Below are 17,668 nucleotides of genomic sequence, written 5' to 3'. Positions count from 1 at the left end.
TTTAAAAATTTATCTCTGGCCTAACCACAAGCCCCCCGTTTTTGGGTACTAAATTCCAGCCCAAAGTGTTAGTCAACAGATGTACGAATGGAACGTGCAGACAGAAATTTTGTGGTGCTCTGGGACCTTACTTTGAAAGCCTCTAATCTGGGATGGATAGTCTGGGGTGTTAGATAGGGCTCCCATCTTATGCACCCCCAATATCAATAGCCTTGGCCCCCATGCAGGAATTCTGACATTATGGAAACAAATGATAAAAGGCACAGAACAAAATCTTACTTCCGGTTGTCAAGTTTATGTCACACTTGTATGCCAACTTTTGTTATATGTTTCTATGTCCACATTTATAATGGAAACTTTCATGTCAACTTGCCATGTTATAGTGATATCCTCCTCAAAGTGATGGCACTATAGCATCTTTGCACATGTAACACTGCAGGCTACTGACCAGAAACAATAAAACATATATCTAGGAATGTAAACATTAGTCAAGGCCTGCTAATATATAGTGGATTCCCTGTTAAATCCCAAGTGCTTTTGGGGTACCACTTACGTATAGCACCCCAACTTGTATAAACTCATGAGTCCCCATCTGCTTTAGGTGGGCGCCTTACTCGAGCCCTGCAGGTTAAAGTCGGAAATGGTGTAAATGGATTGAGTTCTGAGCAGGTAAGTAACCCCCCCCTCCACCCAGTTTACATTGGGTGGTCAGGGTTAAAATTGACCCCAATATTTTCCATAATGCAGTGAAACTGATCGACATTAATTCTAGATTATCAAAAGAGCCGCTATGGTGGAGTCTCCATTGAGTCTTGACCATGAGTTGTTAACCGACTTTATGACTGCAGAGGGTATCAAAGCTGCATTTGATCCTCTCCTCCCCCAATTTCTTCATGTGCAGTTCAGCAGAGGTTACTGATGAGTGATAACACATGTGGAACTGCAGCCAATTGTACTTTCCCAGTTGAGAGCTAATTTGGCACTGATTGAGGATTGAATCTGGTGCATTGCTGGTTTGTATGGCTAAGGATATTCACTGCTGAAACTTTCATTAGAGGGAGCCTTGCATGGATTTTTTAAAATATAGTTTACATTTGCACAGATGATTAACTGTAAGTTCTAGTCAAATTTAATGACAGATATTCTCAGTCAACATAATGAGAACGCAAAGCCTGGTTAGCACTGAGGGGATGTGCTCCAATCCCTGGCTGCACTTTTGCTGCAAGCACTTTCTAAGGAGCCAGTTAGGGCTATTAATCTAGATCTGAAACTAGGTCTTATTTTAATATGGTTTGATCAGAAAAGATGAACAGAAACCAAGCTTTGACCATGCTCAGGCTAAGATTTATGTTGCTGAAAATGCATACTTTTAACAGCATTTATCTGATCCATCTGCTGATATTATTGTATTATTCAGCTATCAGCGAGGACTAATGCCACTTGGCGAATGATCCATGACCTCGGGTTTGAATAAAGATGATTAAATATATGAAATTAGTGAATAAATGCACTAAATGAAACTATGAAAGTTTTAATGTGGTTTTTCATTATTATAATTATTTAGACTAACAAAGCTCTAGAAGACAAGCTAAAAGATGAGAGTGATTCTAACCCAACTGCACCTGCTGTGCTACAGCAACGAATAGGTAAGCTTTCCTTCCACTTGCTCCATGCGTGGCTTCAAATAGATGAAATTTACATCTTGTCTCAGATTTTAAAAAGCAGCATTTATGTGGAGGTAGTGGTGTACTGGTAATGTCACTGGATTAGTAATCTAGAGCCCAAGCTAATGCTCTGGGGAATTGGATTTGAATCCCATCACGGCAGATGGTGAAATTTGAATTCAATTAATAAATCTGGAATTAGTCTAATGGTGACCATGAAACCATTGTCAATTGTTGTAAAACCCCATCTGGTTCACGAATGTCCTTACCTGGTTTGGCCTACATGTGACTCCAGACCCACAGCAATGTGGACTCTTACATGCCCAGAAATGGCCTAGCAAGCCACTAGCTCAGGGGCAATTAGGGATGGGCAATAAATGGTAAATAAATGGGATGCCCACATTCCACAAACAAATAAAAAAAGATTCAGCTTTAGCTCCAACCAATATTGGTTATTGTGTGCTGGCAGTTAGAACAACTTACATTTAGATTAGATTAGATTAGAGATACAGCACTGAAACAGGCCCTTCGGCCCACCGAGTCTGTGCCGAACATCAACCACCCATTTATACTAATCCTACACTAATCCCATATTCCTACCAAACATCCCCCCCTGTCCCTATATTTCCCTACCACCTACCTATACTAGTGACAATTTATAATGGCCAATTTACCTATCAACCTGCAAGTCTTTTGGCTTGTGGGAGGAAACCGGAGCACCCGGAGAAAACCCACGCAGACACAGGGAGAACTTGCAAACTCCACACAGGCAGTAACCGGAATCGAACCCGGGTCGCTGGAGCTGTGAGGCTGCGGTGCTAACCACTGCGCCACTGTGCCGCATATTTAACATAAACCATCCCAAGGTGCTTAAAAAAAGTGATGTCAATAAAAACATTTTTGATTTCTTTGGCATGGAGTCATAGAAGAAGAAATCAAGAAAGATGACAAAAAGCTTGATCAAAGAGATATGTTTTAAGGGGTATTTTAGAAGAGATAGAGAAGCAGAGACGTTTAGGGAGAGACTTCCAAAACTTAGGGGCAAGGCAGCTGAGAGTACGGCTGCCAATGGTGGAATAATTAAAATCAGGGATGCTCAAGGTCATAATTGGAGGAGCGCAAAGATCATGAAGATTTGTAGGGCTGAGGGAGGCTACACAGAAAAGGAGGAGCGAGGCCATGGAGTTTTCGAAAACAAGGATGAGAATTTTAAAATTGAGGCTGTCAAATGGGGAGCCAGTGAATGTCAGCAAGCACAGGAGTGATGAGTGAAAGAGATTTGGAGCAAGTTAAGATAAGGGCAGCAGAGTTTTGGATGAACATAATTTTATCGAGGGTGGAAGATGGTGTACATTGGAATAGCCAAGTCTAGAGGTAACAAAAAAAATCTGAGAGTCTAACACAAACTGAGGACTCCCTGGTGAGTGTGTCATATGCCACAATCAGCATCAAAACAATATCCCCTGGCCCTCACTCTGCGATACTATATGTCAGTCCTCCAACACACCATGCCATAGTTTAAATACAAACACCCATATTTGTTAACTAAATCAGCTGTGCTAAATGGACATAAGCAAAATACAGCTGCAAACTACGAGTACAATACCTTTATATAGTAGATCAATATGAATAGCTCAGTGGACGCATCAATAAGTTTATACTGCAATATGCGGGCTTTATAGTTTCAATAAACTTCTTTCAATTGTATGGTGGCTGCTGGAATAGCTGCATCTCCGAATAGCTTTCTCCAACTTTCTCTCAGTGGAAAGGATAAGAGTAAAAAAGAATGACACTGATATTAGCCATAACATGAAATCCAAGTATATGCAACAAATTAGGGGAAACATAAACTGCTTACATCCAGAACTGTGTTTTTGTTTGTTTTTAAAGTATTTAAACTATAGCGTGGTGTGTCAGAGAATTAGCATGCAATATCAGAGTGAGGGGACACAGTTTGATAAACCACCATGCAGTGTCAGAGTGGTGCGATTCTATGCCGCAATCCCTGATACTGATGCAGGAATTCCTCAAAGTATTAGTTCCCTGTGCGTTGAGGGTGAGACCTTCAAAGGGCTGTATTCACGGTGTTGACTGCAACATAAAGTGCATAATTTGGATTTGGGAAGCAGTGGAGGAAGGGAATCTGCAAAGGGAAAAATAAAACGAAAGGTTAATATCTTCTAAAGAAGAAAGCTAAATAAAAAGTGCCTACAATTCAGAGCCAGTAATCCCAGCAATGATGCCAGGATGGTGCCACTGGGAACCTCAGCTGCTGTGCTATGTGGACTTTCCAGATTGATGGGGGAGCAGGGGGGCTCTGATTAGTTCCACTAGGGGCACACCAAGGGCATCCTCCACACTGGGAATGCCAGAATTTCCAGGGGAAGGGTGATATGAGGTCTTCCCCTCCACCCAGGAAACAACTTTATGCTTTCCAGAACAGTCCTTGGCAAGGGGGAAATATTCAAATTAAATTTTTTAATCAGAGCTCCTCTTAGGGAGTCTAGGCGTTGATCCTGTCCTGGAACCTCAGAGGGAATCCATTTCCACCAGTGAGGTCTACTGACCATATTCCAGGTCCGACAAAAGGCATGGGGTACAAAAACTCCAACATTCAGAGACCATGTCCATAACCACAATCTCTCTTCTGACTGCAAAAATGAACATTCCAAGGGAAGGCTGAGCAAAACTGGGCATCCATGAGGCGCTGTGGACCATCAGCACCAGCAGAATTGTACTCAACCACAATCCGTAACCTCATGGCCTGGCATATACCCCACTCTACCATTACCATCAAGCCAGGGGACCAACCATAGTTCAATGAAGAGTGCAGGAGGGCCTGTCAGGAGCAGCACCAGGCATACCTCAAAATGAGGTGGCAACCCGGTGAAGCTACAACCCAGGACTACTTGCATGCCGGCCAATTACCCTGCCTATTACCGCCCATCAGTCTACTCTTGATCAGCAGTAAAGTGATGGAAGGTGTCATCAACAGTGCTTTCAAGCTGCACTTGCTCAGCAATAACATGCTCAGTGATGCTCAGTTTGGGTTCCATCAGGGCCACTCAGCTCCTGACCTCATTACAGCCTTGCTTCAAACATGGACAAAAGAGCTGAACTCAAGAGGTGAGGTGAGAGTGACTGTCCTTGACATCAAGGCAGCATTTGACCGAGTATGGCATCAAGGAGACCTAGCAAAACTGGAGTTGATGGGAATCGGGGGAAAACTCTCCACTGGTCGGAATCATACCTAGCCCCAAGGAAGATGGTTGTGGTTGTTGGACAATATCCAGGCTTGGGCTGATAAGTCGTAAGTAACATTCATGCCACACAAGTGCCAGGCAATGACCATCTCCAATAAGAGAATCTAACCATCTCCTCTTGACATTCAGTGGCATTACCATCGCTGAATCCCCCACTATCAACCTCCTTGGGGCTACCATTGACCAGAAACAGAACTGGAGTAACCATATAAATACCGTGGCTACAAGAGCAGGTCGGATGCTAGGAATCCTGCAGCAAGTAACTCATCTCCTGAGTCCCTAAAGCTTGTCCACCATCTACAGGGCACAAGTCAGGAGTGTGATGGAATACTCTCCACTTGCCTGGATGGATGCAGCTCCAACAACACTCAAGAAGCTCAACACTATCCAGGACAAAGCAGCCTGCTTGATTGGCACCCCATCCACATTCACTCCCTCCACCACTGACGCACAGTGGCAGCAGTGTGTACCATCTACAAGATGCATTGCAGCAACAAACCAAGGCTCCTTAGACAGCACCTTACAAATGCATGACCTCTACCACCTCGAAGGACAAGGGCAGCAAATGCATGGAACACCACCACCTACAAGTTCCCCTCCAAGCCACACACCATCCTGACTTGGAACTAAATTGCTGTTTCTTCACTGTCGCTGGGTCAAAACCCCTGAACTCCCTCACAGCACTGTGGGTGTACCTACCCCACATGGACTGCAGCAGTTCAAGAAGGCAGCTCATCAACACATTCTCAAGGGCAATTAGGGATGGGCAATAAATGTTGTCATATGTTTCACAGTCTCCGTTTAAAGTTACATTGGGAGTACTCTGAAATGGCCGTGAGCTTTTGGGATCTTAGTTTTGTTTGGTGTTTTCATATACATAAACTTACAAAACCTGGACTACTTAACAAACAGGTTCAAAAAAGCTAACAAGTGAAAAGAACTATTGTGATCAAAGTCCAGTTTGTTAGTATACTCCAAAGCTATGTCGTGAATGCACACACAGGGAATTCCAGTTCAATAGGTATAACAGAGATTAGAAGAGACATGTTCTGGTTGTGACTAGAGGTCCTTCTATCTTACTCCTGATGCCTTGTATCCGATAGATGAAAATGGTTACACCCAGAACATCTGGTATGTCACTGTTTTAAGAAAAGTTACAATATTTTTTTCAAAAAGGTCAGGGCCTCTCTCTCCGTTTGCTCGCTATCCTGATAGTACTTGGAGACTATGATGGAGACTTTCCTCTTCATCAGTTATATTTGAAGGAAAGTCATCACCATCAGAATTTTTGTCAGTTAGCGAAGTTGTCTTTTTTTTTGGGATACCTACCTTTTGTGTGAACATCGACTTTTGCTTGCAGCTGTTAATAGTACTGGATTGGGAAACCTGTTGCAGAATAGGAGTGACGGCATTCAACATTTTGTGCCTTTGGAGTTTTGGTCAGTCGGTGTTTCATCTCCGTGCTTGTTCTTTGGACATATTGGACTTAGCCGACATCTGCAACGGAACATTCACTACAGACAACGAAAAGACAGCTTTGGAATAAAGCAAGGTCTAATTTTGTGTATTCACTGCATTAATGTATAATTCATATTGACTTTGATTTGCCCGTTAAATTAAAATATAAAACAAAGGTGAAATATTGCTTTTCTTTTTTTGTTGTTGCGGTCATTCGGTGAATGCTGTTCCTTTGTTTGGTTGATCCCAACGTGGATCATAGTACAATGCACAACTCAAAAACAGCCTTGACTAACAACGGTCTATGGCATACTTCAAAGCCACTGAATTTGAAAAGTGTTTTGGAATCACATTCTGCAATTCAGGTTGGTTCACTTTGAAAACTGAAACTCAATAACCTCACATACAACATACAAAAAGTAGTCTCAGTTGGAGTTCAGCGCAACCTGAAGTTGAGATATATCCAATCAATTCAATTATAAGCAGCAAACAATAAGAATTTGTGCAGAAGTGCAATTTTGAGAGTGGTGGATTTAGAAATTATTGAAGGGAGCTCTGATGTAAAATATTTTGCCTAAAAGGATCTGGAGATATCTGACCCCACCACCGAACATTTTGATCTTTGACACATTTTGGTGCATTTTCCGGTGTTTTGAAGTGTCTAGTGATTCAGCATTAGAGAGAGGGAGACTGAGATCGAGCTTAGCAATTGAGAGAGACCCAGTAAGCAGTCCAGCTTTGGAGCAAGTGAATCGGACTTATATTCCTCCTCCTCTTTAAAGTTAATTAAACTGAGCAGCAAAGGAACAGTATCAATGACTGTATTCAGAATTGAGTTTGTAGCAGTAAACGAGACAGCTTTAAGTACTCACTTCCTGAAAGGTGAGCACAATACTGGATCTTGTACATTTTGTCAGGAAAGTTGTCCATATATCACATTCCCAAACAGATCAGGGAAACCCACAGCCACTCATTTCACTCGAATATTAAATTTTCCATTTAAATGCAGCTCTCCCATATTTAGTCCTCTAATGTGAACTGAAGAGTCAGTTGGAAATTTCGGATTTGGGCAATTTCAACAGCAATCCATCAAAAGAAATTTGTGCCTCTCCCCCCTCTGCTGCCCAAGCCAAACCAATGGGAACAAACCCAGTGGCTGAAAAACCACCTTGTACTTGGAGAACCTACAGAAATCACTGAGCATCAATCTAAACAACTCATTTCTATTACAAATGGCAGTTTGTCAAAAATTGGGCAGGAATTGATTTTTTTTTTTTATAAATGTAAATGTCTCCCAATTGCTCTGCAACTGGGCTAAAAGCAGTGCGCAAGAGGCACAGTCCAGAATAATTGCCTTGATATCAGAATGCCTTCATTATGAGCTCTTCCTTGAGAAAATTGTACCTTCAATACTCTTAAAATAATAATACTGGAGTTAACAGGTATTTAGAAAAAAATATAGTGACATTTGGGCAGCACAGTGGTTAGCAACGCAGCCTCACAGCTCCAGCAACCCAGGTTCAGTTCTGGGTACTGCCTGTGCGGAGTTTGCAAGTTTCCCCTGTGACCGCGTGGGTTTCCGCCGGGTGCCCCGGTTTCCTCCCACAGCCAAAGACTTGCAGGTTGATAGGTAAATTGGCCATTGTAAATTGCCCCTAGTGGAGGTAGGTGAATGATGGGGATGTGGTAGGGAATATGGGATTAATGTAGGATTAGTATAAATAGGTAGTTGTTGGTCGGCACAGACTCGGTGGGCCGACAGGCCTGTTTCAGTGCTGTATCTAAAAATAAAAAAAATTACTGTTAATTTACCATTGATAGATACATTACAAAATGTCAGCCTTTTGGTGCTCATAGAATGTAGACAAAGCTGTTTCCAACTCACGCCTGTGACACAGCTGGCCTAGGTTTCCTTAAGTTATCAGCTGCTTCCTTTGTGAATGTCTGATATATTAAATGCACAGGAGAAAGAGCTCACAAAAATTTTGTTGGGGAGGGGTGCTTTAATTTAAGTGAATCACAAACATGTGATTCATGAACTGCATGAATAGCACAAATGGAGGGCTGAAATGCCAAATGCTCACTCACAAAGTGAGTAGTTGGCAACTGTGGCTCCAAAAGTCTACAGTTACAATGTGATTGCATCCGCTGATGCCCTTCAGTGCTGAGCTTTCTGAAGTTTGTGGCTCAGCTTTAGGACACCTAATTTACATGGGGTGGTGGGTGGCCAGGCCATTGACAGCACATCTCTGGTTCCTGCCTGCCCCATACATGGTAAGATCTCAAAACTGCACAACATTTGGGAGGAGCAGGAGGAGGGGTTTACCCATTCCCAGCCCAAACTACTCTCCCTTGGTTCCCTGTTTAGGGGGCACAGAAATATTTGATTACTTTAAAATTGCTCCTTTCTTTGAGGGTCTAGTTGCTGGTCAGGCCCACTCTGTCCTTTCTGGATGCCAGTATGAATCATGCCACTCAATGTACTGGCCCCCAGTAAGGAGATATTAGGACAGGTTTCCAAAAGCTTGATCAAAGTCGGTTTTAAGGAGCATCTTAAAGCAGGGGAGAGAGAGAGGTAGAGAGGTGGAGAGGTTGAGGGAGGGAATTTCAGACTCTAGGGCCCAAATAGCTGAACATATTGTTGCATTATTATTTTTCTGTAGCAATGAGGAACCAAATAATCAGTGGTTATAAACTGCGAGTTCTTTATTTGTAGAGTAACACATTTACAAGAAAGTCTTACATGTGTAACTAAGAATCTTGTTCAACTCCAACTAACTGATCGCATGCTGAGTGACATCACTTGCTGTGATGCTGTGTGGAGTCCTTGCATTGTTAAAGCGATATCACAACATCCACCCATTGCTTGTTCGAGAACTAGATGTCAGCTTTCTTGGCTTGACTTTTGTGTGTATTCTGAATCATCCTGTGCTTGATTGTTATGCTGGTCATTCTCTCTTACTACACTCTGCAGATGTGAGTGTGACCATGTTCTTGATGCAATAGGGTTGTAAGCTAGTTCTCTTTGCTGACTTTGATTTCTTCTTAGCACTGCTCCTTGGGGGGAGGGGGGGGGGGGGTTACTTCGGAAGATCTTAATTTGTTGCAGCCTTTGGACACTTTTGCAGGGAACCACACTTTTTCTTGTGGATGAATTACCGTGACTTTCTGCCCCATCTTTAACGGTGGTAATACCACACTCACAAGCTTATGTGGCGTCTTCATCTTATCTTGTTTTGCTAACAGCCTATCTTGTATTGAGGAGGAGTTCATGAGATGGTGACTTGGAAGCATCGCCTTAACCAGTCTTCCAAATATGATTTCTGCAGGGAATGGCAGCCCCATGTCGATTGGTGTCTCCCTCATATGTAACATGGCTATATGTGGATCCTGTTTTATTTCACCACACTTCACAGTCAATGATTTGACTTTATGTACCATTCTCTCTGCTAGGCCATTCGCCCGAGGGTAATGCAGTGAAGAAGTGATATAGTTTACACCCAATCTCCTGCACATGTCTTGGCAATGTATTGTGGAATATTGTTCAATACTATCACTACCCGGGTACCAAACAAACTGAAAATTGCACTAATGGTATTGACAACTGATGCGTCAGTTAAGGGACACTTTGAGTACATCACCAGAAACAGAGTAGTAAATGGTGACCAACAAGTTATCGTTGCCTTTGATTGTGAAGAGATTGGTGGCGATCCTTGACTAAGGATGCGACAGAATGTCGTGAGGAAGGAGTGACTCTTTATGCTGGCATGGTTGGTGCGGCGGGCAAGCATCACACGACTTTACCACTTGCTCAAAGTCGTTGTTCATACCCAGTCAGCAAATGGTCTCGCGCGCTGATCTTTTAGACTTTTCAACTCCCATATGGCCAATATGTAACTGTGAGAGGGTGTCAAGGCGAAGTGTCTATGGAATCATTACCTGCCTACCTTTAAAGATAACACCACTAACAATGCTCAACTTATCGCGGTATGGCCAGTAAGTTCTGAGCTCCACAGGAACCTCTTGTATGCTGTCAGGCCATCCTTTAATAATGAGCTGCTATTGCGTCTTCAAGACTGGGTCCCTTTCTTCTCATAGTTATTCACACTCCTGCTCGAAACGCATCAAATCCTCTAGCTCGAGGTGAAACTCGTCAACCTGGAGGTCTAGTGGAACTTCTTCGCATTTTCTGTAATTAGGTAATCTGCTTTAAGTGTCAGAGGTCACCATGAGATTCCCTGGCTTCTATTTGACCTCGCAGTCCTATCCTTGTACTTTTATCAACAGCCTTTGCAGCTAGGAAGGAGCGTTTGACAGCGGTTTCTGCTGGATCATTGCTAACAGCTCATGATCTGTTTTGACTACAAAATGGTTCCTGAAGAGACAAGTGTGAAACCTTGTAATTCCAAACACCATTGCTAGTGTTGCCCTTTCTATATTGGAATAATTGGCCTGTGTGGGCGATAAGCTTTTTGAACCGAAAGCTATTGGATGTGCTCCTGCGATAAGCATGCAACTATGCCTTTTTGTGAGACATCTACTTCAAGAATGGTATCCTCGTTGGGATCATAGTACTGCAAACATGCATCTGTTGATACTGATTACTTCAGCAAATCAAATGCATGCTGGTGATCCTCCTGCCACAGAAATGGTGTTTCCTTCCTGCAGAATTGAAGATTTCTCGGAGAAAATTGAAAAGTAAGGTGCTACGAAATTGAAGAGCCCGGACACCTTTGCAAGTTTTCTTTGTCTTGGGGCTTGGCATAGACTGGATATCCTCCATCTTGCTGGGATCGAGTCTTATGCCTGTGTCTGAATAAATGGAGTCAAAGAAGTTAATGTGTCTTGTGCTCATGGCACATTCTGACTGTTAAATACGAGGCCCTTTCTCCTGGCTCTTTCCATCAGGATATATAAATTCCTGTCATCATGTTCTTTTGTGGTGCCCACAACTGTGATATCATCAGCGATTAATATGCACCCTGGCACATTTTCACGTGATCCATGCAGTGCTGAAATAAATCCTGGCTTACTGATAAGCCAAACAGTAGACACAAGAAGAAATATCGCCCAAACGGTGTCCTAAAAGTCACCAATTCTTGCAAACTTTCAGAGATGGACCAACCAGTACTCGTGCTTTGTACCTAGTTTCGAAAAAATCTTAGCCGTTGCGAATTTTAGGTTCAGCTCTTCTAATGTGGGGATTTTGTGCAGACAGCGTTTCAACGTCTTGTTTAGCCTTCTGGGCCAAACAAACCCAGATGCTGCCATCTTTATTGACTACAGTTGTTATCGAGCTGCACCAATCTGTGTGCTGTTAAACATGCCTGATGATTCCTTGCTTTTCCAGAGATTCCAGCTCTGTTTTTAGCTTGTCCATGACGTAGACACTACATTTCCTTGGCGGATCTATAGAAGGAACCATGTCGTCCCTCACATGTAGGACAATTTCTCCTTAAAAACTTCCAGCTCTGTTGAAATGGTCTGGGTACATTTTGTAAATCTTGAATGGACTCGATAGAGTCAAACCTGTGCTGGTCATGTGCCTTTGGCATGCTACTGATTCCATGGATCATTACGATTTGAAGCTTGCTACATGCTGGCAGGCCTGCAACTGCTGGACCATCTGTGTCGATAATGTAAAAAAAAACCTGTTGTGATGAAACAGAGGTTCCATACCTGCACTTCAACCCTTGAGTACCTATAGAGTTGATTGGTGTACCATTGTACATGGTGAATCTTTTCTTCATCAGTTGTATCATGGCTTCCCATCTCATCAGGGAGATGTTCTTCACTATTCGCAGCGGCAAATGTTTGCACTTGCCCCGTATCGACCTTGAGCCGCAATGCATGTTGACCACTATTCCCTAGGCACACTATGTCAATGGTTGTGAACGTTTCCCTCTATGTAACCACATCCATTTGGTGTGGAAGGGTTACTGTGTGGAAGGCTTGCTCACCTTCAATGCCCTGCATGTTACTCACATCACTGTCAATCTCGTGGACATGTTTGCGTTTCATTTGGTTTTTGGTAGATATATCCCCATTTCTTCCACCAGATGGTGTTTGCTTCTTATAATGTCACAGTCAGCTGTGATTCCTGGCCAGTTTTTCATTATTGGAGCTTTTACACAGCATTGCTCAGTGCTCTTTCATGCCACACACCTTACAGATATACATGAAGGTGGGAAAGTTCCTTGGTTGGTGCATCAGGCCACACTTGCCAAGTATCTTGCCTGGCTGAAGTGTCCTGGTTACCTCGCCTATAGTTGTAGTACCAAGCGCCTGCATGCACGGCCCACTTGCAGCAATTGCCTCAAACCTCCTGCCTTCTCTTAGGAGACTTTCAACATCATAGCCTTTTTCCTTGTCTAGTAGCTCTTTCCAAAAACTTCTTTGGGGTAAATGCAATCACTAACTCCATAACCCATTCTGTTAACTCCACCTCTGAGAAATCACAGAGTTTGCCTTTCTCTGGGCACCTGCTCATGAATTGGTCAATGGTCTCTCTTGATTGCTGCCTGTAGGCGGTGAATTCTGAAATTAATCCTGACCTTGAGCTGGTCCTCTAAAGTAGACATAGTCTTGCTGGGTCTGCTTCAGAAAGTCCTGACATGTTAATCTGGTGTTGCCCATCATTACCAATTGCTATTTTTATCTTGACCACTTGTTTTTTGGCCATCATGGAGCTAGAAAAACACTTCTCCATCCGTAGTTTAAAAAGTTGAAGTTCGTTGGAGGTGGTCTTGGGCTTTCCAATGCCTGCAGCACGGACTTTCTGCCTGCGATCAGGGACGCTCTGCCCATGAAGCACTAACAGTGGCAAAACACCCGGTGTGTAACGGCGATGCCAATACACAGCCTCAACAAAAACTGACCTTGCTCGCTGTTTCCGAGCATGACTCCATCCAATTCCTGCTGTTTCTTTCCGGCCACTGTCGATTTGAACAATCCCCTTTGTGTATTCACTGTGTCTTGAGCACCAACTTTATGGAAGGTCGTTGAACTTGCTCGTACAGAATTGCCGCCGCCTCCAACGATGAGATGTGCTGTGATGGGAGAGATCACTGGTCTCAATATCCTGCCCGAGATAGCTGGGTCCTGTGAGTACCCTTCCTGAGCTTCTCTGCAATAGTGTTTCTCCGGAGATGTGACCTTCCCTGCACATCACTATCACCATGTTGAGAATGGTGTGCTGCTTCAGAAACCAGACACTGTTGTGATGTTGTTGAGGGTGTGCTTCTTCAGAGACCACATCCTGCTACCATGTCGAGGATGGTGCGCTTCAAAGTTGAAAAATGTTAGGAAACCAGACTGCCACCATATTGCGTTATTGTTTTTACGTAGCAATAAGGAACCAAACAATCTTAAGTTGAGTGGTTATAAAACTGTGAGCTTTTTATTTATACAGTAACACATTTACAAGAGAGCTCTGTCTTAGACATGTGACTGGGTATCTTGCTCAACTCAAACTAACCGATCACATGCTGAGTGACATCACTTCCTGTGACACTGTGCATTGTACTTACATTGTTAAAGTGATATCACAACGGGTGCAGCCACCAATGGTGGAATGATGAAAATCGGGGATGTGCAAGAGGCCAGGGTTGGAGCAGCGCAGATATCTCAGAGGGTTGCAGAGCTGGAACAAACTAGAGATGGGGTTGGGGTTTGGTGGGCAGGTTGCGTGCAAGGCTATGGACAGTCTTGAAAACAGGATGAGAATTTTAAAATTGAGACATTGCTGGACTGGGAGTCAATGTCAGCCAAGGAGCATAAGGATGATGAGTAAATGGAACTTGATGTAAGTTAGGATACGGGCAGCAGAGTTCTGGATGAATTTACCTTTATGAGGGGTGGAAGATGGGAGGCCAGTCAGGAATGCATGGGAATAGTCATGTCTAGAAGTAACAAAGACTTGGATGAGGTTTTCAGCAGCACATGAGCGGAGGCAGGGATGGAGTCGGGCAATGTTACGGAGGTAGAAGTAGGCGGTCTTGGTGATGGAACAGATATGCAATTGGAAGCTCATCTCGGGGTGAAATAGAATGTCAAGGTAGTCAATGATCTGGTCTCACCTCAGACAGTTGCCAGGAAGAGGAATGGAGTTGGTGGCTAGGGAACGGAGTTTGTAGTAGGGATTGAAGACAATGGCTTTGGTCTTCCCAATATTTAGTTGGAGGAAATTTCTGCTTATCCAGTACTGGATGTCAGATAAGCAACCTGACAAATAAGGAACAGTGATGGGGTGCAGAGAGGTGGTGGTGAGATAGAGCTGGGTGTCGTCAGTGTACACGTGGAACCTAACGTGTTTTTGGATAATGTTGCTTAGTAATTGTTTTTATTTTCTGTCACCTCATTGCAACTAAAGTACTTGTTTTTTCAGAGGATCTAAAGAGTTATCTCAAGGATCTCCAGGAGGCCAATGATAGTGCTCTCAATGAACTCACCAAGGCTGATGAGGAAATCTCCCAACTGAGAGGCGAGATAACTAAACTAAGACTGAAACATGCAGAACAGCTGCAGGATGCCAAGCAAGAGAGTGACTACTTTAAATACAAGGTGCTAAATTTTAAGAATTACTGCAACTAACCAGATAGCATTTTAAAATAGCCATCTTGTTAAAACAGCGATTGTAGAAAAGAAAAACTGGACTTGGATATGATGTTTTACATTATTGAGTAGCCTTACACCTGTCACCATCAAGTCTTGGATATGATTAATGGTCACTTGGTTGAAGAATTTCTACTCATGGAATTGAAACCGAGTAAAGGAGTTAATTGGGAAAACTTCATCTTGCATGGTGATGGAAATCGGACAATAAAGTAGATCAGCAGCTCTACTTATACTTCAACCAATTTATCTTTCCAAGAGTTAGAAAAGAAAATGTGGTGGCATTAATTGCCTGTTTCATACTAGCACCCAGGAATATCACCCCCAGCTCCTTCAGGAAGTGAACGGGAGTTTATAGGAAATTGTATGAGTTTAAAACTTAAAATATAATGTTGTGCCTGGCTGTCCCCCTGACACCACAATAACCCTGACCCAACTTCCTATATTGAGGGTCATTTATAATGCAGGTTGAGCTGGTGGTGGGATCCCCATTACCAAGAGGAAACCTGCCACAATAAGGGTTCAACATCTGGCAGTGCTCCTGCAGGACTGCCACAGCAACACCACAAGAGGCAACCAGTGATTTAAAGGGACAGAAAAGTCCTGATGAAATAGCCAAGGATTCTTTATTAGGCCACAGACAAGGCCGAGGCCTTAAAAAAAACATAGAATCATAGAATGGTTACAGCATAGAAGTAGGTCATTCAGCTCATCATTCCATGCCAGCTCTCTGCAAGAACTCAGCTGGTCCCACACTCCCGCCCCTTCTCCATAGCCCTGCACATTTTCTCTCTACAGGTGCTTATCCAGTTCCCTTTTGAAAGCCCTGATTGTATCTGCTTCCACCACACTCTCCTCTACTGCATTCCAGATTCTAACCACTCGCTGCGTAAAAAGGTTTTTCATGTCACTATTTTTTTTTTGCCAATCATCTTAAATAGTTACCCTTTAGTCTCAACCCTTCATTGAAAGGAAACAGTTTATCTATTCTGTCCAGACCCCTCACAATTTCTAGCTAATCTCCTCTCAACCTTCTCTTCTCTAAGGAGAAGAACCCCAGCTTCTCCAATCTCTCCTTGTAACTGAAGTCCCTCATTCCTGGAACCATCCCATAGATCTCTTCTGCACCTTCTTTAAGGTCTTCACATCCTGCCTCAATTGCAGCACTCAGAATTGGTCACAATACTCCAGCTGAGGCCAAACCAGAGCTTTATTAAGCTTCAGATAAAGCTACTTGGTCCCCTCCCTCCATTCAAAGAACCTAGTAGTCTTAGGGAGTGGCAGGATGACAGGCAAATGGCAGGAACAATTAGGGAACTAGGTCCATGAGCATTTGTGTGCAAGAGGTGGGGAAGGGGCAACTAGCAACAGTTCCAGCAGGGGCATGGGGCAGCTGGAAAATCTAGCTCAGGGCAGGAATGCAGCAGGTAGGTCTTACCACTCAATTTTGCCACCTTTTTCACCAATATCAAAAGAAATTCTAGCCTAAGGTTTCCAATATCAAAAAAATAAAAAATATAAATTTACCATATGATTTACAATATGATTAAACTTGCCGAGAAGAGATAATTTTCCAGCTTTGCCCTCTCGGTGGGAGCATGCATCATGTAGCTCTTTTCTTCCATTTTCCAAAATTAAACAAATGCAACTCGTTCCTTGTGTGTCTTGTAATTTGAATCCTTTAAAACACAGAACAGAAGGTTGAATAAATAATAAACTGAAACAAGCTTTGGTGTATGAAAGCCACAGGTTATTTTCCATACATCAATTACGCAACATGTGTAATTTACTCATTATATGCAAATGAAACATTATAATTACACATCAAAAGAAAATCAGGGTTGTTTGAAACAGGAAATAAAATGAAAAATGCTGGTAGCATACAGAATCATCATCTGTCAGAGAAAGATAAGCAAATGTGGTATCAGGGACTTATCACAGGAAATTTGCTGTTCTCTGATGATGACTGACCTACTCTGCATTTCCAGCATTTTCTGTTTTTTTTGTATTTTTCAATTAAATATAAAGTATATGTTAAATTAGCACGCAGCCTCCATCTAGTGGCTATTTCTGTTTCTTGTACTGTATCATTGAGACTCAGTCTGAAGTGATTTCGCCCAGTTTCATTTCACATGGTTGCTCACCACCACCTTCTCAAGGATAGTTCGGGATGGGGACTAAAACTGCTGTCCTTGCCAGTAACACTCACATCCCATGCATGAATTAATTAAAAAAAAAATCCACAATATTTTCTTCAGGGCGGCACAGTGGCGCAGTGGTTAGCACCGCAGCCTCACAGCTCCAGGGACCCGGGTTCAAGTCTGGGTACTGCCTGTGCAGAGATTGCAAGTTCTCCCTGTGACCGCGTGGGTTTTCGCCGGGTGCTCCTGTTTCCTCCCACTGCCAAAGACTTGCAGGTGATAGATAAATTGGCCATTGTAAATTGCCCCTAGTGTAGGTAGGTAGTAGGGAATATGGGATTACTGCAGGGTTAGTATAAATGGGTAGTTCTTGGTCGGCACAGACTCGGTGGGCTGAAGGGCCTGTTTCCGTGCTGTATCTCTAAAAAAAATAAATAAATAAATAAAAGTAAAATATTCTGTGCTCGCGGTTTTCAAACCTTTGTGTAATAATGCCACATTCCAAGGGACAATCTGTCCTAATTTCTGA

General features: G+C 43.0%; 1 protein-coding gene across 1 annotated transcript in view; it reads left to right on the top strand.

Moving 5' to 3' along the window:
* Nucleotides 1-17,668, top strand: part of LOC137374118 (centrosomal protein of 63 kDa-like) — a 116,472-nt gene that overhangs the window by 61,527 nt on the left and 37,277 nt on the right. The window contains exons 3-4 of the mRNA XM_068039882.1: nt 1,565-1,646; nt 14,772-14,947. Of these exons, the coding sequence (XP_067895983.1) occupies nt 1,565-1,646; nt 14,772-14,947 (258 nt within the window). The remainder of the gene's footprint in view (nt 1-1,564; nt 1,647-14,771; nt 14,948-17,668) is intronic.

The sequence above is a fragment of the Heterodontus francisci genome, chromosome 10, assembly GCF_036365525.1.
Source record: "Heterodontus francisci isolate sHetFra1 chromosome 10, sHetFra1.hap1, whole genome shotgun sequence".
NCBI classification, from domain to species: Eukaryota; Metazoa; Chordata; class Chondrichthyes; order Heterodontiformes; family Heterodontidae; genus Heterodontus; species Heterodontus francisci.
This window is presented reverse-complemented; position numbering and strand designations above follow the sequence as displayed.